This window comes from Ranitomeya variabilis, chromosome 3 (assembly GCF_051348905.1).
Source record: "Ranitomeya variabilis isolate aRanVar5 chromosome 3, aRanVar5.hap1, whole genome shotgun sequence".
Classification (NCBI taxonomy): domain Eukaryota; kingdom Metazoa; phylum Chordata; class Amphibia; order Anura; family Dendrobatidae; genus Ranitomeya; species Ranitomeya variabilis.
In genome coordinates this window covers 233,845,868-233,870,793 of record NC_135234.1, presented here as the reverse complement: position 1 = coordinate 233,870,793, position 24,926 = coordinate 233,845,868, and the positions used below count along the sequence as shown (strand labels likewise).

The following is a 24,926-nucleotide window of genomic DNA, read 5'->3' as shown; positions in this document are numbered from 1 at the left end:
TAGTTTTTGCGTTTCTGTTATTCGCCCCCCTTCTTCCCAGAGCAATAACTTTTTTATTTTTCCATCAATATGGCCATGTGAGGGCTTGTTTTTCTGCCAAATGAGTTGTACTTTTGAAGGATACCATTGGTTTTACCATGTCGTGTACTAGAAAATGGGGAAAAAAATTCCAAGTGCGGTGAAATTGAAAAAAAAGTGCAATTCCACAACTGTTTTTTGGATTTTTTTTACCATGTACACCAATTGCTAAAATTGACCTATCATTATAATTCTCCAGGTCATTATGAGTTCATAGACACCAAACATGTCTAGGTTCTTTTTTATTTAAATGGTGAAAAAAAACACAAAGTTTGCAAAAAAATAAATAAATAAAAATTGCGTAATTTTCCAAGACCCGTAGGGTCTCAATTTGTTTTGATTTGGGGCCGGGTGAGGGCTTATTTTTAAGCGTAATTCTGGGGTTTTGACTTTTTCGCTACGCCATTTACAGATCAGATTAATTCTTTTTATAGGTTGATAGATCAGGTGATTCTGAATGCGTCAATACCAAATATGTGTATGTTTTTTTTTTTTTATTGTTTTATTTTGAATGGTGTGACGGGGGGGGGGGTGTGATATTAAAAATTATTTAAAAAATAAAACCACATAACTTTTTTTTTTTTTTTTTTTTTAACTTTTTGCATGCTTCAATAGTCTCCATGGGACTAGAAGCTACAGTTGTCCGATCGCCTCTGCTATTTGATGTGATGATCAAATCGCCTGTGTGTAGCAGAAACGCTCACTTGCTAGGAGCGTTGACCATTGGGCGGTGCACACAGGAATCCGGCTATGACAACCATAGAGGTCTGGTTAACAGCCGCGGGTGGATCACAATTCCACCTGCGGCTGTTAGAGGCACACGTGAGCTGTTTAAAATAGACGACACGTGCCAGGAAAGATGTGGGCTCAGCGCCGGAGCCCACATCGAAGGGGTAGACACGACATGCACAGTACATGTACGGCGCCTGTCGTGAAGGGGTTAAATACTAGGACCCAGCCATTTCCTCATATGACAGGCCAGGATACATTGAAGAGTAATGAATGGTGCCGCTTTGAGATGTTTAACAATTGGCATCTACAACACAGAAATTTTCATGTCATTTTCAGGTCAGGATTTTAAACATTGCAAGCTCATGGAGGGCTCATGGAGACATCTGAGCCATCACGCTCGGGTCGGGGGAGCTGCAGACAGTCTAAGATCAAATTGACTTGCATGGATGCCTGCATGAACCCCAAGAGCCTTTGCATTCCTATTTTGTAAATTAGTGAGGGTCCAAGGACCACTGTTCGCTGCAGTCTAACCCTTTAGGCTACATTCACACATCCCTGTGAAATCTGTGGGTTTTTTTTTATTTAAAATGTACAGCACTTGGGACTCATAAAATGGAAAGGGTGTAATCACACATTTGTTAAAATCACAGATCTGAGAGAGATCAGTGTGACTCAGAGCAGGTTCTTTTCTAACATGATTTTGTGGCTCAGACTCAGCTTTCATGTATAAAACGGATGAAATACTGACTACACGCTGATCAATTTTTGAGTCAATGGATAAGTAAGATCAGACTCCCTGCTTCACTGAGGAGAAAAAATAAAACAGTTGCAACTAGGAGCACTCCTGACTCCCAGAGAAAGCCATCCGTGAGAAACGGACCTTTATTTGAGGGATTCTTTATGCATTTGTCTACATATATGCACGAGAGCTTATTTGTTTGTTTTTTGCGGGATGAATTTTCCTTTTGAATGGAACCATTCATTTTGGCACTATGTACTGTAAAATGGCAATTTTTTTTACGGTATATGTGTGCTAAGAATTAACTAGAAATATGAGTCTCCTCCGTACGATTACAAAGATACTTTTTTTTAATTATTATTATTTTAGTGGTGAAAAAAAATTGTTGAAAAATGTTTTTTTGTGTCTTCATTTTCCTGGACCCATAACTTTTTCATTTTTGGGTCAATGGAGCTGTGAAGGGGCTTTATGTTTTTTGCAGTTTTGGCATTTTTCTATTTATAGTGTTTACTAATCAGGTTTTCATTTGATATTTTCATAGATAAGATTTTTGTGGTCGCAGTGATACCCCATGTGAATTTTATTTTTTTTTAATATCTATTTTTAATGGGAAAAAATAAAATGCATTTCATTTGATTGAAGCTTATGTAAAAAAATCTAAAAAAATAAAAAATAGTATATAGCAAAAATCAGTCTCTTTGGAGTCTCAGCCACAGTGTCTCAATGGAGCTCCGTGATGACAGCCACGGAGGTCTTGAACAGACACTGATTGACCACACTATTTAACAGGCTAACAGTCACAGGCAGAGCTCTGCTCCACCAGCTGCTGTTAGAGGCAGGTCCTGGCTGTGTGTCACAGCCATTTTCTGCTGGGTTTGGGCCAGCTCACTTGCTGAGCCCGCTCCATATACCTGCTCCCGACTTGTGCCATATATAAACGGCGATGTCAGTAAGAGATGAAATAAAATACAGTGGACGTCCTTTTAAGCCCTGATAGATCCTTTGGATAATCTTTTTCTATTTGTTTTTTTCTCTGACAGCTAACTTTAGAAATTGGGTGGGATAGAAGTAAAGCGCTGCAACTCTGGGCAAACAAAGCCTAATGTGGAGTCCATGTTTATTGAACATGAGGTAGCTCGGGCGTGGCTTAGCAGGAGATGTGAACGGATGCTGGCTGGATCTCTCCCACTGTACTCACTGCTTAAAGACCTAACGGGGGCGCCGCCAAACGCCTGTTGCAGTTGTGGGAGAGCTCGTGGAGCCAGTGAGCAGGGAGAGGCTATCGCTGAACTCATCGGGCCCAAAGATGATGCACAGGAGGCAGAGGGAGCCGGGGACTGCAGGAAGCACGTAGCCCCCAAGATGGCGCCGAATCTGCTGAGGAAGAAGCAGCAAAGGCAAGCACTGCTTATAAGAGGAAGTTGGAGGTCATCTCCAATTTGGAGAAGTTTGCAAGGACGGAGGAGGCTGGGTGGCTGCTGTGGGGAGCTGGAGGTGAGGGCACTGATGAAATGGAGAATTCTGGGGAGCAGTTGGGAGAGCAGTCCTGGGCATAGGGCGTGTGGAGGCTCACCAATCCCCTATAAGATCTGAGGCAAAACCTAATACAAAAGACATCTCCTTCTACAGTGGTAATACAAGTCCCCCCGGTTAATACTGCCCAGTCAGAGTCTGTATATGCGGCTGATGCAGCGGAACCAACATTGAGGGACATTTTCTGCAGTGATATTCTGCAAGTCTGCAATTACGACCCTGACCCTCCAAGTAGATGATTTAAAAGGAGAGGTTGCTACCTTCCGTTCTGCAGTGCAAAAAGTGGAGGAGAGTGTAGAAACATGGGGGTGCTTAAGATCAGATTGCTGAACTATTAAAAAGGGAGAAAAAAAAATATGTCCAGCATATCTCGGAGCTGGAATTTAAAACAGATGACCTTGAAAACCGTTCCCGTGTGAACAATTTGAGAATTATTGGTGTGCCCGAAAAAGTGGAGGGGAGCAACCCTACAGATTATACAGAGTCATGGCTGAAAACTAAGGTTGCGGGAGACAGTCTCACTAAATTATTTGCAGTTGAAAGAGCCAATCGGGTGCCGTCCAGATCTCTGCCCCCTGGGTCTGCTCCGAGAGCCTTTTTGGCCAAAATTCTGAATTACAGGGACATTTTATTGAGGAAAGCCAGGAATATAGAGGATTTAACCATCGATGGTAACTGGATTTACCCTGATTAGTCTGCGGCAGTGCAAAAGCTCAGGATGAAGTTTGGAGCGGTCAAGAGACCATTATGAGGACTGGCCTATTCTATGCTCTACCCCAGCTACGCTGAGGGTAGTGGCTATGGAGAGGGTTCACTTTTTTCAGAATCCTGAGGAGGCGACAAATTGGCTGGACCAAAATGCGAAACACATAGGAGCAAAGATGGCTCGCTGAAGAGGGCTCTGTGTGTGTCAATTGTTAGAGGTTATAGAGATTGTTTGATTTTAATAAGGTGATAACTGTGTTGTGATACAAGAGAAGCTGTTGCTTTAAGAGGTTGTGTTCGGCGGCATAACTGTCAAGGGTGTTAAGGGTGGGCGGGGGAGATAGAGTGGTGGAGTTACGCGAGTTAGTGTTAATTGTCTGTAATCTCAGACTTGCGCTACTGCTGGGAGTGTGGTACAGCGTTCCCCTTTCTCACATTAGGTACTTATACAAAGTGTTGATAACAGTTTTGTGGGAGTGGGTGGGGGTAGTCAGAGGGGAGGGCTCTAGTTGTGATTTCATTATGGGGAAAGGTGGGTGGAGGCCGTAGGGGGAGCGAAAACAAATCTAAAAAACTCAGAGTATGACAACTAGGATCAAAATTTTGAGCTGGAATGTCAGGGGGGGGGGGGGGGTTGTGTTTATCTAACAACAAGAGGCGTACAGCAATATTGCAGTATATTTTGAAACAGAGGCCCTCTGTGATATGCCTTCAGGAAACGCACCTAGTTAATGAAAAAAATAGCTGTGCTACAAAGGAGATGGGGAGGAAGGTGTATCACTCAACGTTCTCAGCCTATGCTACAGGGGTGTCAGTACTGGTTCACACTAGCATCCCGTTTGAGGTAGGTGTTAACTGACATGGACAAGCCAATATGTGTTCGTAGTATGCAAGATCTTTAATAGATTAATATGCATTGTTTCGGTCTATATTCCATTATTCCATATTCTAGGAAAAAGCTATAGGAAATCTTAGAAATTTCGGGTAGGTGTCCCTTTACTTATAGTGGGGGATGTGAATAATATTGATGATCATTGGGATAAGGAAAGACGTGCTTTATTGAGAAGTGGGGGGAATAAAACAGCGTTTGGCAACTATTTGCAAGAACTAGCTTGGACGGATTTAATAATAATCTTTATTTTTATATAGCGCTAACATATTCTGCAGCGCTTTACAGTTTTGCACACATTATCGTCACTGTCCCCGATGGGGCTCACAATCTAAATTCCCTATCAGTAGGTCTTTGAAATGTGGGAGGAAACCGGAGTACCCGGAGGAAACCCATGCAAACACGGGGAGAACATACAAACTCCTTGCAGATATTGTCCAAGGTGGGATTAGAACCCAGGACTCCAGCGCTGCAAGACTGCAGTGCTAACCACTGAGCCACTGTGATTTATGGAGGGTAAGAAATCTGGATAAGTACTGTTACTCGGCAACATATGGCTCTTTATCTCGTGCAGATGTAGCTTTGAGAAACGATTTGATGGATAATCTAGTAAAGGAGGTGGCGTATCTGCTAAGAGTGTTGTTGGATCACAGTCCATTAGTGGTGTCGCTACAGATTGAGGATCAAAGAAACACGGTGGGACTGGGATGGAAAATTCACCCCTTGTGGTTACAACTCCTGGATATGGGAAAGATTGGGGAGGAGTTAGTGGAATTTTTCAGGCTCAATAAGCGTAGTGCAGAGCAGCATGTTGTGTGGGACACTATGAAGGCATACCTAAGGGGGATTTTGTTCAGGGACGTATCAAGGCATAAAACTAAATCTAGACACTCTGATAAAGCGGTAATGGAGGAATGGAGGGCAGCAGAGGCAGCGCTGAACAGATGTACAAGAGAAACACAAAATCACATGAAGGTCGCTCAAGAAAAGGTAAATAAATTGAACATGCTTAAGATGGAGAGGTTGAGGGCATTCCAAGAAGATTTTTATGCGGAAGGGAAAAAAGTGGATCATTTGCTTTCAGTGGTCGCTTCTGCACAAGACTCTGCTCACGTATATGCATTAGAATTGGATAATGGTGGGGTGGTTACACAGCGGGAACACATTTTAGAAGTTTTTCAGGGTTTTTATAGTAGGTTATACTCTTCGCAGGTGCAGCAGATGGAAGGGGAGATGAACAGGTTTTTGGGGGAGGTTGAGTTGCCCAAATTAAGTGGCAAGGATAGAGATTGGTTGGATAAACCATTTTCAGAAGAGGAGCAAAGGGAGGCTCTGGTGTCCATGGTGGGGGGCAGGGCTCCGGGGGCAGACGGCATCCTAGTGGAGTTGTATAACGTTCTTAATGAAGAATAACTAAATTGCTAGGGGTATTTAATGAGTCCTTGGAGAGGGGAATACTTCCCGTTTCTATGAGGAGGCCATTATTGTGGTTATCCCCAAAACTGATAAAGACCCACAGCTGCCGGAATCATATAGGCCAATTTCACTCCTAACGGTGGATATTAAAGTTCTGGCAAAGGCCCTGGCGAACAGATTGACCCAGGTAATAGATAAGGTGGTTCATGTGGACCAATCAGGCTTTATGCCTAATAAATCCACTGCTGTTAATCTAAGAAGGCTGTATTTGAATATGCAAATCTTTAGATGCACACAAAGCTTTTGATAGTGTGGAATGGAACTACCTGTGGTCGGTGCTGGTACGCTTTGGGCCAGTGTTCTGCTTGTGGGTGAAGTTGCTATACTCCTCTCAAATGGCTAAAATCAGAGTAAATAATAAACTGTCGGATAGTTTTCCGCTGTTAGGGGTACAAGACAGGGGTGTCCGCGGTCCCTGTTGCCCTTTGCCCTAGCTGTGGAGCCACTGGTGGCTAAAATTAGAAGAACTCAAGCGGTAAAGGGGTTTATATATGGAACAATGGAAAAGGTGGCTCTATATGCCAAAGATATCCTGCTTTTCTTGGAAGATGCTGGAGAGTCTTTGAGAAATGTAGTGACACTAATTGAGGGTTTTGAACAGATTTTGGGACTGAAGATTAATTGGGACAAGTCATGCGTTTTGCCGACTGATGGAGATAATGATTCTAGTGGGGAGGTGGCAGCATGTACTAAATTGAAGGTGGTTCAAAGGTTCAATTACTTGGGGATTCATATAGCCCTCCCACTGACAAGGTTTGAGGAACTTAATTTAAACCCTTTACTGCAGAAAATCCGTACAAAGATTTCAGTATGGAATAAGTTACGGTCTTTCGGTGGTGGGTAGGGTGAACCTCCTTGAGATGATCGGGATACCACAGCTATTGTATGTGCTACATAATTCCCTGTTTGGCTTCCTTTGTGTAGGATAAAATCATTATTTGGGGATCTAATATGGTGTGGAAAGAGTTCAAGGCTCAAACAGGAAATACTGCAGAGGCCGAAGGAAGAGGGGGGGGGGGGTTGGTGCTCCCTAATCCCTGGATATATTTTCTATCTGCACAATGTCAGCACCTCAAAGGATGGGGGGAGGTATTCGGGAAGGGATAGATAACTAGTAGTTTGAGGCATCTCTGCTGAGTATGGGTCTAGAGGCGGGATTATTAAAAAAATTGGGATCTCAGTATTACACTATTGATCTTATTCATAAAGTATGGCAGAAAACTAAGATTAGGGGGTAATGGGTTTTACTAGATTTTCACCTATCAGGGATAATAGCTATTTCCAGGAGTTTAGTCTCATGGAGGGTTTTGAGGCGTGGAAAGAGGGGGCATTAATCTGATAGGCCAATTAATTTACCAGGGGAAGCTTAAATCATTTGAAATGTCACAGGAGGAATTTCAGTTCCCAGGGTTGGATCTTTATCAGTATAGATGGATTCAACACGTGTTTCAGTCTCAAAGTAGAAGAGGGCCCATAGTGGTTCAAAAGGATCTCACGCTAGACTTTATACTTAAAGGTAGTGGGACGAGGGGGGCAATATCGGAAGTATATAGTGATGTTACATGCATTCTTGGGTGATCACCCTATCAAAGCTAAAAGAAAGTGGGAGTTGGATTTGGGAGATATAAACAATGATCGTTGGGAATTTATTCTGCAATATGTACCTAAGATATCTATGAGTGAGCCTCGGAGACTGTCTCAGCTATATGTGATCCATAGGGTGTATAGAACCACCAACATGCTATTTAAGGCTGGGCTGAGGTCGACCTCCGACTGCCCTAGGTGTTCTCAATCTCAGGCAGGTATAGTACATATGCTATGGAGTTGTCCCAGACGGTCAGCCTTTTGGATTATTATTATTTATTTATATAGCACCATTAATTCCATGGTGCTGTACATGTGAAAAGGGGTTACATACAGGGTTATAGATATCGTTAACAGTAAACAAATTTACAGTGACAGACTGGTACAGAGGGGAGAGGACCCTGTCCTTGCAGACTTACATTCTTCAGGATAATGGGGAAGAGACAGGTCAGTGTGCTGCAGCACTGGTGGTGGTGAGGCGGCTGCTCGGGTGGTCGTGGCGGCAGCTCGGGTGGTCGGTGACGTGGCGGCAGCTCGGATGGTCGGTGACGAGGCGGCAGCTCGGATGGTCGGTGACGAGGCGGCAGCTCGGGCGGTCGGTGACGGGGCGGCAGCTCGGGCGGTCGGTGATGAGGCGGCAGAATGGTTATTGCAGGATGTAGGTTTTCCTGAAGAGATGGGTTTTCAGGTTCCGTCTGAAGGATCCGAGGATGGTGGATAATCGGACGTGTTGAGGCGTGGAATTCCAGAGGATGGGGGATATTCGGGAGAAAACTTGGAGGCGGTTGTGTGAGGAACGAATAAGTGTGGAGGAGAGTAGGCGGTCTTGGGAAGATCCAAGATTACGTGAGGGAAGATAGTGGGAGATTAGTTCAGACATAGGGAGGGGACAGGTTGTGGATGGCTTTGTAGATCAGTGTTAGTAATTTGAACTGGATTCGTTAGGGAATTGGGAGCCAGTGGAGGGATTGGCAGAGGGGTGAAGCAGGGGAGCGGCGAGGAGAGAGGTGGATTAGCGGAGCAGAAGAGTTGAGGACAGACTGGAGTGGTGCAAGGGAGTTAGCGGGGAGGCCACAGAGGAGGGTGTTGCAGTAATCGAGGCGGGAGATGATGAGGGCGTGCACAAGAGTTTTAGTAGATTGTGGGCTGAGGAAGGGATGGATTCTGGCAATATTTTTGAATTGGAGGCGACAGGAGGTGGCAAGAGTTTGGACGTGCGGTTTGAAGGACAGGGCAGAATCGAGTTACCCCGAGGCAGCGGATTTCAGGTGCGGGAGAGAGCGTGATGCGGTTTACTATAATAGATAGATCAGGTAGGCGGGATACGCAAGATGGGGGAAAGATGATGAGTTCGGTTTTGTCTACATTGAGTTTTAGGAAGCGAGAGTTGAAGGAGAATATGTCTGAAAGACACTCCGGGATTCTGGACAGAAGAGAGGCGACATCTGAGCCAGAGAGGTAGATCTGAGTGTCGTCCGCATATAGGTGGTACTGGAAGCCATGGGACTTTATGAGTTGTCGTGCTGAACCGTATTGGAATGGTGTATGGGTGTGTGATCCCTAGGGACCCATTAGTATGTGTGTTGGGATACGTGGAGGAAATAACTAACTGACAGTACGACCAAAATCACAATTGCAAGACTTATTTATTGCAAGGAAATTGATTGCTAAATATTGGATTAGAGTGGAGCCTCCGTCCAGACATGAATTTATTGGCAATTGGAACATATAATTAAACTGGAAAAAAGCATTTATACCAAGAGAAATAAGCTGGAAATATTCCATAAACTATGGCAGCCGTGGCTAGACAGAACTCACTAATTGTTGCTCCAGTGTTTTGGAATGTTGAGAGTAAATTACAGTAAACTGTACTAATATTGGCCATTGATGGCCATGGACGAATTAATGTTTAATCTTGGTATGGTCTCCATGAGTGTGGGGGGGGTTGTTCTTTGAAAAAAAACAAAAACAAAGGCAAAATGAGTATGGATATAGGACACTTAATATCTGTTCTTACTGTCTATATGTATAATAAAAAATTTATCTGATAAAAAAAAAAAAGAAAAAAAAAAAAGGAACATGAGGTAGCTCGGTGCATGGTAACATAAAAGCTTTTTTTTTTGTTAGAGACTTCATAGATCATATAGGAAAACAGTGTGTAAGGGTATGTTCCCACGGTCCGTAAACGCTGTGGGTTGGATGCTACATACAACCGCAGCATCCAACCTGCAGAGGCCAGATGTTACAGTACAGTGGATGGGATTTCAAGAAATCCCATCTCCACTATGCGTGCATGGACGCCTGCGGCCTCCCTGTTGAGAAGGACATGTGGCGCGTCATTCCAGATCGCAGCATGTCTATATACAGGTCCTTCTCAAAAAATTAGCATATAGTGTTAAATTTCATTATTTACCATAATGTAATGATTACAATTAAACTTTCATATATTATAGATTCATTATCCACTAACTGAAATTTGTCAGGTCTTTTATTGTTTTAATACTGATGATTTTGGCCTACAACTCCTCATAACCCAAAAAACCTGTCTCAATAAATTAGCATATTTCACCCGTCCAATCAAATAAAAGTGTTTTTTAATAACAAACAAAAAAGCCATCAAATAATAATGTTCAGTTATGCACTCAATACTTGGTCGGGAATCCTTTGGCAGAAATGACTGCTTCAATGCGGCGTGGCATGGAGGCAATCAGCCTGTGACACTGCTGAGATGTTATGGAGGCCCAGGATGCTTCAATAGCGGCCTTAAGCTCATCCAGAGTGTTGGGTCTTGCGTCTCTCAACTTTCTCTTCACAATATCCCACAGATTCTCTATGGGGTTCAGGTCAGGAGAGTTGGCAGGCCAATTGAGCACAGTAATACCATGGTCAGTAAACCATTTACCAGTGGTTTTGGCACTGTGAGCAGGTGCCAGGTCGTGCTGAAAAATGAAATCTTCATCTCCATAAAGCATTTCAGCCGATGGAAGCATGAAGTGCTCCAAAATCTCCTGATAGCTAGCTGCATTGACCCTGCCCTTGATGAAACACAGTGGACCAACACCAGCAGCTGACATGGCACCCCACACCATCACTGACTGTGGGTACTTGACACTGGACTTCAGGCATTTTGGCATTTCCTTCTCCCCAGTCTTCCTCCAGACTCTGGCACCTTGATTTCCGAATGACATGCAAAATTTGCTTTCATCAGAAAAAAGTACTTGGGACCACTTAGCAACAGTCCAGTGCTGCTACTCTGTAGCCCAGGTCAGGCACTTCTGCCGCTGTTTATGGTTCAAAAGTGGCTTTACCTGGGGAATGCGGCACCTGTAGCCCATTTCCTGCACACAGTGGACTCAGTCCACTGCTTCCTCAGGTTCCCCAAGGTCTGGAATCGGTCCTTCTCCACAATCTTCCTCAGGGTCCGGTCACCTCTTCTCGTTGTACAGCGTTTTCTGCCACATTGTTTCCTTCCAACAGACTTACCATTGAGGTGCCTTGATACAGCACTCTGGGAACAGCCTATTTGTTGAGAAATTTCTTTCTGGGTCTTACCCTCTTGCTTGAGGGTGTCAATGATGGCCTTCTTGACATCTGTCAGGTCGCTAGTCTTACCCATGATGGGGGTTTTGAGTAATGAACCAGGCAGGGAGTTTTTAAAAGCCTCAGGTATCTTTTGCATGTGTTTAGAGTTAATTAGTTGATTCAGAAGATTAGGGTAATAGGTCGTTTAGAGAACCTTTTCTTGATATGCTAATTTATTGAGACAGGTTTTTTGGGTTATCAGGAGTTGTAGGCCAAAATCATCAGTATTAAAACAAGAAAAGACCTGACAAATTTCAGTTGGTGGATAATGAATCTATAATATATGAAAGTTTAATTGTAATCATTACATTATGGTAAATAATGAAATTTAACACTATATGCTAATTTTTTGAGAAGGACCTGTATCTTGTGGAGACGCTCAGTCTCCACAAGATAAATATCACCAGTGCAATGTATTGGGCACGGTGATTCCGCACAGTTCAATGAACACATGCGGAATCAGCTGCACTTTGGACGGAGCGGACATGTGCTGCGTCCAAAGCGCTGCCTAATATTGATCATGGGGACGTAGCCTAATGGTCGGTTTTCATTTCTTGATGTTATGAATGGGAAGACACAGACAATCACAATTTATGCTGCAAATTTTTCAAAAAGACAGCTAATATATGAGGAAAAAGGACACGATGTATAGGCCTTCCACCATATTAACTTTAAAAGCAAGAGGGTTACGGTAAAGTCACTTTCACGCGTTCAGTATTTGGCGACTTTTTTTACCTCAGTATTTTTAAGCCAAATCCTGGAGTGGGTGATAAATACAGAAGTGGTGACATGTTTCTTTTATACTTTTCCTCTGATTATTCCACTCCTGGTTTTGGCTTACAAATACGGAGTTAAAAAAAATTAACCACTGTTGTCTGAACACTGCCAGAAATGTATCTAAACAGAGAGCGCCAAAACTGAATTTCAGTCTTTTCTGCAGTCTTGACTTCTAAGAAAAAAAATAAATAAATACCCGAATTCCGGCTTAGGCTTCCTTCCCAGATGTCCATGAAGCACAGTCATGTATTCCCAAGAAGTGACATAGTGATAGGCCTTTGTTATAGTCTTTTTCTTAGCCCATATATTCAGTATTTGTTCAGTATTTTACCTCAGTATTTGTAAGCTAAAACCAGGAGAGGAACAGTCTGAGGAATAGTATAATAGAAACATATGCACCACTTCTGTATTTATCACCCACTCCTGGTTTTGGCTTATAAATACTGAGGTAAAATACTGACCAAATACTGAACATAGGCCTTCGTTATAGCCTTTTTCTTAGCATAAACACATTTTCCAGTGGTGGGTGCCACAAGAAAAAATGAAGTGAGAGAAGAGCTACTAAAAATCAATAATTTATTCAGAATATTATTCTAAAAATGCATAACACATGATAAAATTAGACAAAAGACTGGGGGGGGGGGGGGAAACGTAACCTCCAAAACCAAGGGAGGCACTCCACAAAATTACACTGCGCACAGAACTAAATATCAGAAGGTAATACCTTTAGGAAGGATGCCCATGACAAGCAATCAGATGTATGCCAGTATATTAGCATAAGGTGCTATAGGAACACTTGGAGAGTGAAAAGGAAGTCACTATGTGCACTGATTAAGCATATCATAAGAGCAGATCTCAATCCTTAAGCAGGATAGATTACCTGTAGTTGTAAGTGTCAAAGGATCTGTGCGCTCCGGTCAGAGTGATGTGGAGGCCTCCCGCGCCCAACAAGCGCCGTTTCGCAATTAGCTTCTTCCAAATGGGGCGTGGATGGGGCGTGGATCCACGCCCCATTTGGAAGAAGCTAATTGCGAAACGGCGCTTGTTGGGCGCGGGAGGCCTCCACATCAGTCTGACCGGAGCGCACAGATCCTTTGACACTTACAACTACAGGTAATCTATCCTGCTTAAGGATTGAGATCTGCTCTTATGATATGCTTAATCAGTGCACATAGTGACTTCCTTTTCACTCTCCAAGTGTTCCTATAGCACCTTATGCTAATATACTGGCATACATCTGATTGCTTGTCATGGGCATCCTTCCTAAAGGTATTACCTTCTGATATTTAGTTCTGTGCGCAGTGTAATTTTGTGGAGTGCCTCCCTTGGTTTTGGAGGTTACGTTTTCCCCCCCCCCCCCAGTCTTTTGTCTAATTTTATCATGTGTTATGCATTTTTAGAATAATATTCTGAATAAATTATTGATTTTTAGTAGCTCTTCTCTCACTTCATTTTTTCTTGTGGCACCCACCACTGGAAAATGTGTTTATGCATTATGTCGAAGTGACCCTAGCCATTGCTAATACAGGACTATGGAAATATAAAGCCTTTTTCTTAGGCCATATCGCTTTATGTCACTTCTTGGGAATACATGACTGCGCTTCACAGACATCTGTGAAGGAAGCCCAAGTCCGATATCCGGAATTTTTTTTTTTTTTTTTTTAAGAAGTCCAGACTACGGAAAAAAAAACCTAATTGCAGTTTTGACGCTTTCTCTTTGGATAAACTTCTGGCAGTGTTCAGACAACCGTGGTTAGTTCACAAGCCAGTCAAGTTTGCAGATGTGACTGTATTTGTGTGGAAACTTGTGCACTCGTTTGCAGTTAAACCTAGCCCCGTCGCACTCAGAAAAACAGCAAGAATAGTGCATGCAACTATTTTTTTGCTGATGTGAACTAGCCCTTCACTTACATTTAAAGAGTTTGCTGTTCATGTGTGGTTTATTATGTACAAGGACTTACCGTATTTTTCGGACTACAAGACGCACTTTTTCCCCCCAAAAAAAATGGGGGAAAATGGGGGGTGCGTCTAATAGTCGCAATGCAGGCTTACCGTGGCGGCAGAGGTGTGGCGGCAGACGTGCGGGGATGAGGAGGCGCAGTGAGCCCGGTCCATTTCCCCGGTGAGGTGATGCAGCAGCCCGGTAAGCAGCAGAGCCGGGTGAATCCTGTTGTTAGCGGTGGTGGCGGCCATCTTCCCGAGGCCGCGCGTGCGCAGATGAAGCGCTCTGCTTCCCGGGGCTTCAGGAAAATGGCCGCCGCGATCTCCATCTGCGCACACGCGGCCTCCCGCGGCCATTTTCCTGAAGCCCCGGGAAGCAGAGCGCTTCATCTACGCACGCGCGGCCTCGGGAAGATGGCCGCCACCACCGCTAACAACAGGACTCACCCGGCTCTCCTGCTTACCGGGCTGCTGCATCACCTCACCGGGGAAAGGGACCCCTCTGACGCAATACCGCTCACTGCGCCTCCTCATCCCAGCACCTCCTCATCCCAGCACCTCCTCATCCCAGCACCTCCTCATCCCAGCACCTCCTCATCCCAGCACCTCTGCCGGTAACCACTGCTGCAACCCTCCCATGGACACCAGGCCGTGGCGTCGCCCACCTAAGCAGGAAGGGACCCTGCTCAGGTGCACGCCGTACCGCATCACCCCACCTCTGCCGACACCATGCCTCCTGTGACCCTGCTCTGCCACCGCCAGCCCTCAGGTAAGATACTGTAAATTCAGACAATAAGACGGACCCCCATCTTATAAAAAAATATTTTTTTCTGCAATTTTCACCCCAAATTTGGGGTGCGCCTTATGGTCCGGTGCGTCTTATAGTCCGAAAAATACGGTAAATGGCATCCACCTGAATATAACCTGAACATATATTTGTCTCTGTTCTATAAAAGAAGCCTATTGAAAAAAAACATGCTATACTTCAAGCATGCTGTATTTTGTAAAAAATGCTTTTGGGGAGAAAGATATTTAGTCCAGAACCATAAGGTCACATTCACATGTTCAGTATTTGGTCAGTATTAGTAAGCCAAAACCAGGAGTGGGTGAAAAATACAGAAGTGGTGACATGTTTCTATTATACTTTTCCTCAGATTATCCCACTCCTGATTTTGGCTTACAAATGCGGATATAAAATACTGACCAAATACTGAACATGTGAATGGGGCCTAAGGTGATGGGGTAATTGGAGTACTACAAAACAAAAAATGCTGAACTTTTGCACAATGGCCCCTTTTCACTACAATTTGAAATGTTTTTGATGCCAGGAAACTCACTAGGCAGATACTCCACCCTTTGTATGTAGAGTTTTTAATATTTCACCACAAAATCACTGCAAAAATGAACTAAGATTTACTACAATGGTCTTTGTGTAAAATTCACCAGAGAACTCAAACTAGACAAAGTGAGTTGTTGTTTAATAAATCTGGTACATTTTTAAAAAGTGTAACCGTCATTTTAATTTCATAAATCAATATTGCACATGATAAGTAAAGCTTGAGTCATTTGACAGTATAAAATATACAAGCAGCGGCTATTACCGTAATCATTTACAGTTTCCTATGTCACAGAATAGTAAATATATCAGTAAAAATCGGATGCTGTACTGTGGCATCCTTTTTTTCCCTCATACCGATAGACTTAACTGGGTAAGTCTCATTCAAATGCCGGAGTAAAATCGAGTGTGCCGATAATTATTTCCTGACACCGAATAGGTCTGAGAAAAAAAATACGTCATCTGCACTGCCTCATTGAATAACACTGGTCCGAGTGCAATCCCCTCTTATCAGATCGCACTTGTCCGGTTTATACAGTCATTTGTATGAGCACTAACTTTATAATATATCTCATCACAGAAGTCTGCTTTTTTTTTTTTCCTCTCGTAGATGGATTTTTTTAATTCTGAAAACACTCAATTCACTGGTTAAAAAAATAAATAAAAAAAAATCTTCAAAAACTCTAACTTCTTTGAAAATCTGTATTTACTGAAGAGGTTAAAGAAGTGACATAGGATGAAGCATGTGCACAGCAATCTCTTTTTGACATCACTGTGCAGAGTGTTCATGGAGCACTTTTTCAGGCTTTGCTTTTTAAGCAAAGTTGCTTAATTTCATGTGTACTATCAACTTATGAAAGAAAAGAAAAAAAAATGTAAATGATTGTTACTTTAACATTACACCACCAGGGAACCTCTCCCTCTTCTTCACCGAGCCTCTTTTCATATACTGTATATACTCAAGTATAAGCCGACCAAATATAAGCCGAGGCACCTAATTTTACCACAAAAAACTGTGAAAACTTATTGATGCGAATATAAGCCTGGTATTAATTGTCCCTTCATTCCCATCCTTGCATGCATGGCCCCCCTCATTCCCACCCTTGTATGCATGGCCCCCCTCATTCCCATCCTTGTATGCATGGCCCCCTCATTCCCACCCTTGTATGCATGGCCCCCTCATTCCCATCCTTGTATGCATGGCCCCCTCATTCCCATCCTTGTATGCATGGCCCCCTCATTCCCATCCCTATCTTTGTATGCATGGCCCCCTCATTCCCGTCCTTGTATGCATGGCCCCCTCATTCCCACCCTTGTATGCATGGCCCCCTCATTCCCACTCTTGTATGCATGGCCCCCCTCATTCCCATCCTTGTATGCATGGCCCCCTCATTCCAATCCCTATCTTTGTATGCATGGCCCCCTCATTCTCGTCCTTGTATGCATGGCCCCCTCATTCCCTACCCTTGTATGAATGGCCCCCCTCATTCCCATCCTTGTATGCATGGCCCCCCTCATTCCCATCCTTGTATGCATGGCCCCCCTCATTCCCATCCTTGTATGCATGGCCCCCCTCATTCCCATCCTTGTATGCATGGCCCCCTCATTCCCATCCCTATCTTTGTATGCATGGCCCCCTCATTCCCATCCTTGTATGCATGCCCCCCTCATTCCCACCCTTGTATGCATGGCCCTCTCATTCCCACCCTTGTATGCATGGCCCCCCTCATTCCCATCCTTGTATGCATGGCCCCCTCATTCCAAACCCTATCTTTGTATGCATGGCCCCCTCATTCTCGTCCTTGTATGCATGGCCCCCTCATTCCCTACCCTTGTATGAATGGCCCCCCTCATTCCCATCCTTGTATGCATGGCCCCCCTCATTCCCATCCTTGTATGCATGGCCCCCCTCATTCCCATCCTTGTATGCATGGCCCCCCTCATTCCCATCCTTGTATGCATGGCCCTCCTCATTCCCATCCTTGTATGCATGGCCCCCCTCATTCCCATTCTTGTATGCATGGCCCCCCTCATTCCCATCCTTGTATGCATGGCCCCCCTCATTCCCATCCTTGTATGCATGGCCCTCCTCATTCCCATCCTTGTATGCATGGCCCCCCTCATTCCCATTCTTGTATGCATGGCCCCCCTCATTCCCATCCTTGTATGCATGGCCCTCCTCATTCCCATCCTTGTATGCATGGCCCCCCTCATTCCCATTCTTGTATGCATGGCCCCCCTCATTCCCATCCTTGTATGCATGGCCCTCCTCATTCCCATCCTTGTATGCATGGCCCCCCTCATTCCCATTCTTGTATGCATGGCCCCCCTCATTCCCATCCTTGTATGCATGCCCCCCTCATTCCCACTCTTGTATGCATGGCCCCCCTCATTCCCATTCTTGTATGCATGGCCCCCTCATTCCCACCCTTGTATGCATGCCCCCCTCATTCCCACCCTTGTATGCATGGCTCCTCATTCCTATCCTGGTATGCATGGCTCCTCATTCCTATCCTGGTATGCATGGCTCCTCATTAGAAAAACAATAAAAAGATAAACCATCCTACTTACCGTCCCTGCGCTCTGTGAAAACACTCAATTCACTGGTTAAAAAAATAAATAAAAAAAAATCTTCAGTGAATACAGATTTTCAAAGAAGTTAGAGTTTTTGAAGAGGTTAAAGAAGTGACATAGGATGAAGCATGTGCACAGCAATCTCTTTTTGACATAGCTGTGCACAGTGTTCATGGAGCACTTTTTCAGGCTTTGCTTTTTCAGCAAAGTTGATTATTTTCATGTGTACTATCGACTTATGAAAGAAAAAAAAAAAAATTTAAATGATGGTTACTTTAACATTACACCACCAGGGAACCTCTCCCTCTTCTTCACCGAGCCTCTTTTCATATACTGTATATACTCAAGTATAAGCCGACCGAGTATAAGCCGAGGCACCTAATTTTACCACAAAAAACTGTGAAAACTTATTGATGCGAATATAAGCCTGGTATTAATTGTCCCTTCATTCCCATCCTTGTATGCATGGCCCCCCTCATTCCCACCCTTGTATGCATGGCCCCCTCATTCCCACCCTTGTATGCATGGCCCCCTCATTCCCACCGTTGTATGCATGGCCCCCTCATTCCCACCCTTGTATGCATGGCCCCCTCATTCCCACCCTTGTATGCATGGCCCCCTCATTCCCACCCTTGTATGCATGGCCCCCTCATTCCCATCCTTGTATGCATGGCCCCCTCATTCCTATCCCTATCTTTGTATGCATGGCCCCCTCATTCCCACCCTTGTATGCATGCCCCCCTCATTCCCACCCTTGTATGCATGGCTCCTCATTCCTATCCTGGTATGCATGGCTCCTCATAAGAAAAACAATAAAAAGATAAACCATCCTACTTACCGTCCCTGCGCTCCCTCTTGTTCCGATGCCAGCAGCTGCGGTGGCAGGACTATCACATGTGCCGGCTGCTAAAGAGAAATGAATATTCACTGTGCTCGCAGTGAATATTCTTTCCCTTAAGTGGCGGGCACAGGCTTTAGCCGCAGCAGCCACCTCTTGCCTCCGGTGACCCGCTGCCGCTCCCCCTTCTGGGACCCTCACTTGAGTATAAGCAGAGGGGGGCCTTTTCAGCACAAAAAATGTGGTGGAAAAACTCTGCTCATACTCGAGTATATACACTATGTCTGTGATACACACCATGTAAGACAGTTTTTGGAACAAACTAAGCTTGAAATCTGGCATATTTAGTGTAGTATATCATCCCGTGTGTGTCCAGCCTTGTAATAAATCGAATACTCTGTTTCTCTCTTTATCAGATAAGTTGCTCATCACCTTAATTCCCTCCACACCACCGACTAAAGTTAAATTTGCATTACTCCCCTTTGTAACCTTTATAGCATGTGAATATGAAATGGTTGTCAGACTAAAGTATTGGTGCTCTGTAATAAAATAGAAAATCGTATAACTTCTTTAATGAATGATAATTTACCTTTAAACATTCAGTTAGAACATTACTTCTGATATTTACACACTTGAAGCTAAATCTAGATAAAACTAAATCAATTTATTTTGACTCTAAATACACAGGATAAACTCATTTCATATTAACAACTATACATACTGCCCCACTGTGTGTGCGCGAGGAAAAAAAAACCCACTTAAAAAGGGGTTGTCCGGTCCAAATTGATAAGACTGCAGACTTCTGAATCCCTCCGGCACACACACTGTGCTCTGCGAGAATTCGCCAGTTTCTGAGCCGGGACTGGAGGGTATGTATACATTATACACATTCCTGGCCAAAGACTGAATAGTGGGCACGACCTAGCTCCACACACTTGTATATAGTCGGGGGGCGGCCTTGCTCGTGTCCAAGTGTATGGAGCGAGGCTGTGCCCACTGGCCGGGATGTATCACTCATACATACCCTCCGATACAGACTCAGAAACTGGCGAATCCCAGCAGCACACAGTGTGCGCGCGGGGGGATTCATAAGTCTGCAGTGGTGACTTCCGACTTATCGATTTGGACTGGACAGCCCCTTTAATGATAAATGATCAAACACGTATCTTAAGTCAGACTTTAGCCAGCCCAAATTTTTGTGAACCATTTAAAAATGCAAGTACAGAAACCAGCAATTTTCCTTTCAATACTGGTAAAGAAGGGTGAAAATCTTATTTATTCTTACCAGGTTAAGATTGTGTCAGACACATTCTATCTTTATAAAACGTAAAATCTAAACCATAATTGGCATACTTATAGACCATGTAGAGCTTAAAATTATTTATTATTATTCCTGCCTTTATAATAACTGGTTAATGCTGAAACCAAATGGGAAGACATTAAAATGTCTTTACACGCTTTCTTGGCGAGTGCTTTATTTGTACAGAACAAAATGGAGTCCACTCTCCAGCTACTGGGAAAAGAAATACATATAAAAAAAAAGCGTAAAAAAAAAGCGTAAAAAAAAAAAAATCAATTCACTAAGAATAACCAGTTATAAAGACATAGATGACCATGGGTTGAAGCTCTGCCGTGCATGACAAGCTATGTATGTGCCGAAAAAATAAAAGACCTGAGCCAGAAATTAGTGCATTAAATACGCTGGAATAAAGCAGCTGGATACTACAGATTGCACCAATCTACAGTTTTTTCGTCTGACCCACCAAATCTCAGTTCCAGAAGTTGCAAAGAAAAAAAAAAAAAGGATCAATATAAATGCTATAATAAAGTTGTGTGATTCCCAGAACATTAGCACCCAAGCAAGTTCTACATTTTCCAGTGTTTTACTGTAATTATTTCTCGGCACGCAACGTCACAGACATCTGCTTAAACCAGCAATGGCTATACCAGGAAGGATCCTTGATCTGTACTGTGAAAGTCATTCTACAGTAAATCCATAGGCGAAAACTGGAGCAAAATCTTGTACATGGTACAATCAATCATTCAGATATCTGGCAACCTCACTCCAAAAGATCCTAGAAAAAGAGAAAATGTGACAGCTTAAGTTCCCAGCAGGAGCAATAACATATAACCAAAGTTTCCAAGCAGAGCTGGACATCAGCCATTTCCTTGTATGCAGCCTGGTTGGTGTGTCCTCTGTTCATATGCACCATAAGGGCCTGTGCACACGTTGCACGTGTCAGGTTTTTTTTTCAGCGCAGATTTGTCTACAGAGTTTCCTAATGGCAGCAAAGTGAATGAGAATCTGAAGTCTCACGCTCACGTTGCTTATTTGTGACTCGCAGATATAAATCTGCAGCACATGGGTGCACAATTGAATGTACCCCGGCCACTATACTGTTTTGTGCTGCCCATAACCTTCTGTATACAGTAGTTTCCATGTGAAAGAGAAAAAGAGTAGCACACTGCTCAGGGGCAGGAATGAGCAGGCATGAATAGAGCACTTTGTAACCGTATATCGAGAGACTAGAGTTCCTTGGCCACTCTTTAGCACTCGACAAAGGCATATGCAAGTTATACGTGCAGCTCTTACTATTCTATCATAATGGGAATTTGTCAAGCAGGATTTTGCCAAGGAATCTGACAGCAGCATGATGTAGGGGCTGAGAGTCGGATTCCAGGGATGTATCACTTACTAGGCTGTGTGTTAGGCTTTCAATATAATCAGGGTTTTATCAGCAGGAGATTATCACTATAGGACTATGTATCTAGCGCCTCCTAGTCAACTGCTCTAAATAACCCACTAACTGGCAACTTTCTGTCAATGGACCATGTAAACAGAAAGCTGCTAATCAGTGTTGTGGGCAGGGTTATAAAGGGATCAGCATTCTGAGAACTGCTAGAGCTGTGGCAGAGGAAACAGGGACTGTAAAACAATGACAGCAAGCAGATCTGCACGTGACATAGCTGGAATCAGGGTCTCTGCCCTTACATCATGCTGCTCTCAGATTACATAGCAAACAGTTGGTGACAGATTCCCCTGAGAGAATTGTAAAATGCAGCCAATTGCTACAACACTCCTAGTACTCAAATGGAAAGTTACGGTGCAAGATGACCTGCTCTCTAGAGTACTGATTGAGGGAGAAGAGGACCTCCATCCTCATATGTGGGAGTCGAAAATGCATCTAAAACATTTATGGCATACACTTTTGACAGGCCATAAACCTCTTGAAAAGTAATACCCCATATAATTTCTACTGCGGTCCTTGGAAGTCATTCAATGTAACATTATAGGGCAAGGGCCGAGGACCACAGTTATATAGACAGCACAGAGTGACCACCCAAATGAGCCATGCTGTAGACAGGGGTTTTAGTGCTGTTTAAGTATGTTACTTGTGCACCAGGAATGGCAATTATTTATAAAGATTTACAGAAAAAAAGAGGCCGTTTTCTCTCTCCACTAGTACAGTGCATTCATTCTAAACAATGTAATGTCTACAACGGCCTTTTCTTACCTCATCAGAGTCATCATGGTAACCACTTCTTCGGCAAGGACCCCCAATGTTGGTATCCAAGTGCTCATCACCATGGGTATCCATGTTCTGCCTCAAAACAGAATATCTGTGCACAAGAAACCTGTGGAAGAAAAGGACAGATGATACAATTCTCATTAATTAATTAATGGAAGAAAATGACAACACCTTATCTAGAGGAAATGTTTCCATAACCTCTACATCAAGCTTTTGTTAAAATGATAATTTATTAATGGCTTCAGCTCGATCTCGAGCCATGGCGACTTCATGGATGAACATTCTGTAGGGAGATGGATCTTGTGTAAGCCTAGATAGAAGACTCTGGTGGATCTATGCCATTATCTTGATATTATCAAGTCCATAAAAATTCATGAATTTTGGTTTGTCATCCACTGAACGCAATAATAAAACAATTACCTTATTTCCCTTTAGCAAGTGGAGTGAATTATATTTATTACTATGACTATGTAAAAAAGATTTGGATCACTGAGCTTTTAGGATATGAATCTACACTGAACAATAGACCTGGTGCTACAACCTCCATAAAATTGTATACATCATGTTGATCCAAACAACTAGGAATTGCTTCCTTTACAATCTCCCTCCCCAGTGGGTGTAATTGGCCCTATCAGTATACCTTATTTAGGGGATCATGAATAGATCATCTATAGAATTAAATCCACCTCCAATTTTGTGTCACAGTCATGAACCCAAGGCATGGGCTCAAAAAGTTTAAAAAAATCCCTACTTCACTGGACACAAATACTTTCCCATCAAATATAAAATCCTAAAAGTTGCTAGGTGTGGTCAAAATGGATTGAACTAATATTCCACCATATCCCAGATTTTTTAGTGAGCACCTTGAACTCACTTTGTTATGTTCTTCAAACTATTACTGAACAATTTTGCCGTGTGGCTGGGTTAATTACCTTACTCAAACAGACCACTATAGTTAGGCGATGCAGTCAAGAAAAGGAGGGATACTTATATTTTAGAAGTTTGGGTGGGTTCCCTTCGGGTACTCCTGTTTCCGCCCACACTCCAAAGGCATACTGATGGGGAATTTAAATTGTGAGCCCCAATGGGGACAGTGATGATAAAGTATGTAAAGCGCTGCGGAGTATGGTGGTGTTATACAAGCATAATAAACTATGTTTAAGTACTAGGTACATGCCAAAGTTCAATACAAATGAATGACAGGACCCAAGGTTTCCCAGCAAAACATGCTTGCCATCTTCACTTAGCGCTGCCTGGTGCTATCTCTTCGAAAAATGCAGTACTGTGCAAAGGTTTCAAGCCGTGTGGGGAAAAATGCTTTCAAAACTAGAAATGTAAATAGTTTATTTTTATTAACTAACAAAATGCAAAGTGAATGAACAATGAGAACTCTAAAATCAAAATTTGATGTGACCACACTTTGCATTAAAAACACCATCAATTCTTCTAGTTACACTTGCACACAGGCTTTCAAGGAACTCCGCAGGAAGGTACGTTAGTTCTAAACATCTTGGAGGACTAACCATCTGTGCATGTAGGCTTGTGCAAATCTCTTCATGTAAGCCCAAGCAGATTTTATGATGTAAAGATCAGGGCTTTGTGGTAGCCATATCATTGCTTTATCTTCTTAGTGACGGAGCCAATTTTGAAAAGTAATGACCATCCCAATTTTTGAAATCTGACCAGTTTCACTTCATATGGTAATAACTCTGTAACTCTTCAACATATCCCAGTGATTCTAAAATAATTTTTTTGTGAAACATTCTACTTTCTGTTAGTTGTAAATTTAGGTTAACATGTTTTGCGTTCGTGAAAATGTTGGAATTTTGGTGAAAATGTTGAAAAATTAGCAATTTTGAAAAACTTTCAATTTTTATATCCTTAAAAATCAGTCATGCTGTACAAAATAATTAAAAGCTAACATTTCCCATATGTCTAATTTACATCTGCATCATTTTTCAAATGTCGTTTTACTTTGTCAAGATGTAAGAAGGGTTAAAGTTTAGCCGGAATTTTTCAAGCTTACAACACCATTTTTTTTGGACCTGTTCAATTTAAATGGACTTTGAGGGGCCTATATGCTGGAAATTCCTCAGGAGTGATACCATTTTAAAAAATCACACCCCTCGATTATTTCGAAACTGCTGTCTGGATACGTTTAACCCTTCAAGTGCTAAACAAGAATGAATGGAAAATGGAAAAAAAAAAATGTTGCTGTAGCCTCACTTTTTTCACTTTTACAAGTAATAGAATGAGAAAATGGACTACACAATTTGTTACCCAGTTTCTTCTGAGTGAACCAAGAAACCACATGTGGTCAGAAATCTCTATTTGGACAAACGGTAGGGAAGGCGTACCATTTGAATTTTGGAACACAAAATTTGGCCAAAATAGATTGAGGGCACCATGTCGCACCTGCAGGGCATCCAAGGTGCCTAAACAGTAGAAACCCCCGACAAGTAACCCCATTTTGCAAACTACACGCTTGAAGGATTTTATCCAGGGGTATAGTGAGCATTCTTAACTCACAGGTATTACACAGAATTTGATTAACATTAGGTAGTCTTATTGAAAATTTTTTTTTTTTTTTTTTACACGAAAATGTAAAACTA

The 24,926-nt window shown here is 43.0% G+C and overlaps 1 protein-coding gene across 1 annotated transcript in view; it reads right to left on the bottom strand.

The window, feature by feature from the left end:
- Nucleotides 1–19,329: 19,329 nt before the first annotated feature.
- Nucleotides 19,330–24,926, bottom strand: part of SORT1 (sortilin 1) — a 76,127-nt gene continuing 70,530 nt past the window's right edge. The window contains exons 19-20 of the mRNA XM_077295255.1: nt 22,300–22,420; nt 19,330–20,859 (exon numbers count right to left, since the gene is read on the bottom strand). Coding sequence (XP_077151370.1) covers nt 20,845–20,859; nt 22,300–22,420 — 136 coding nt within the window. The 3' untranslated portion in view covers nt 19,330–20,844. The remainder of the gene's footprint in view (nt 20,860–22,299; nt 22,421–24,926) is intronic.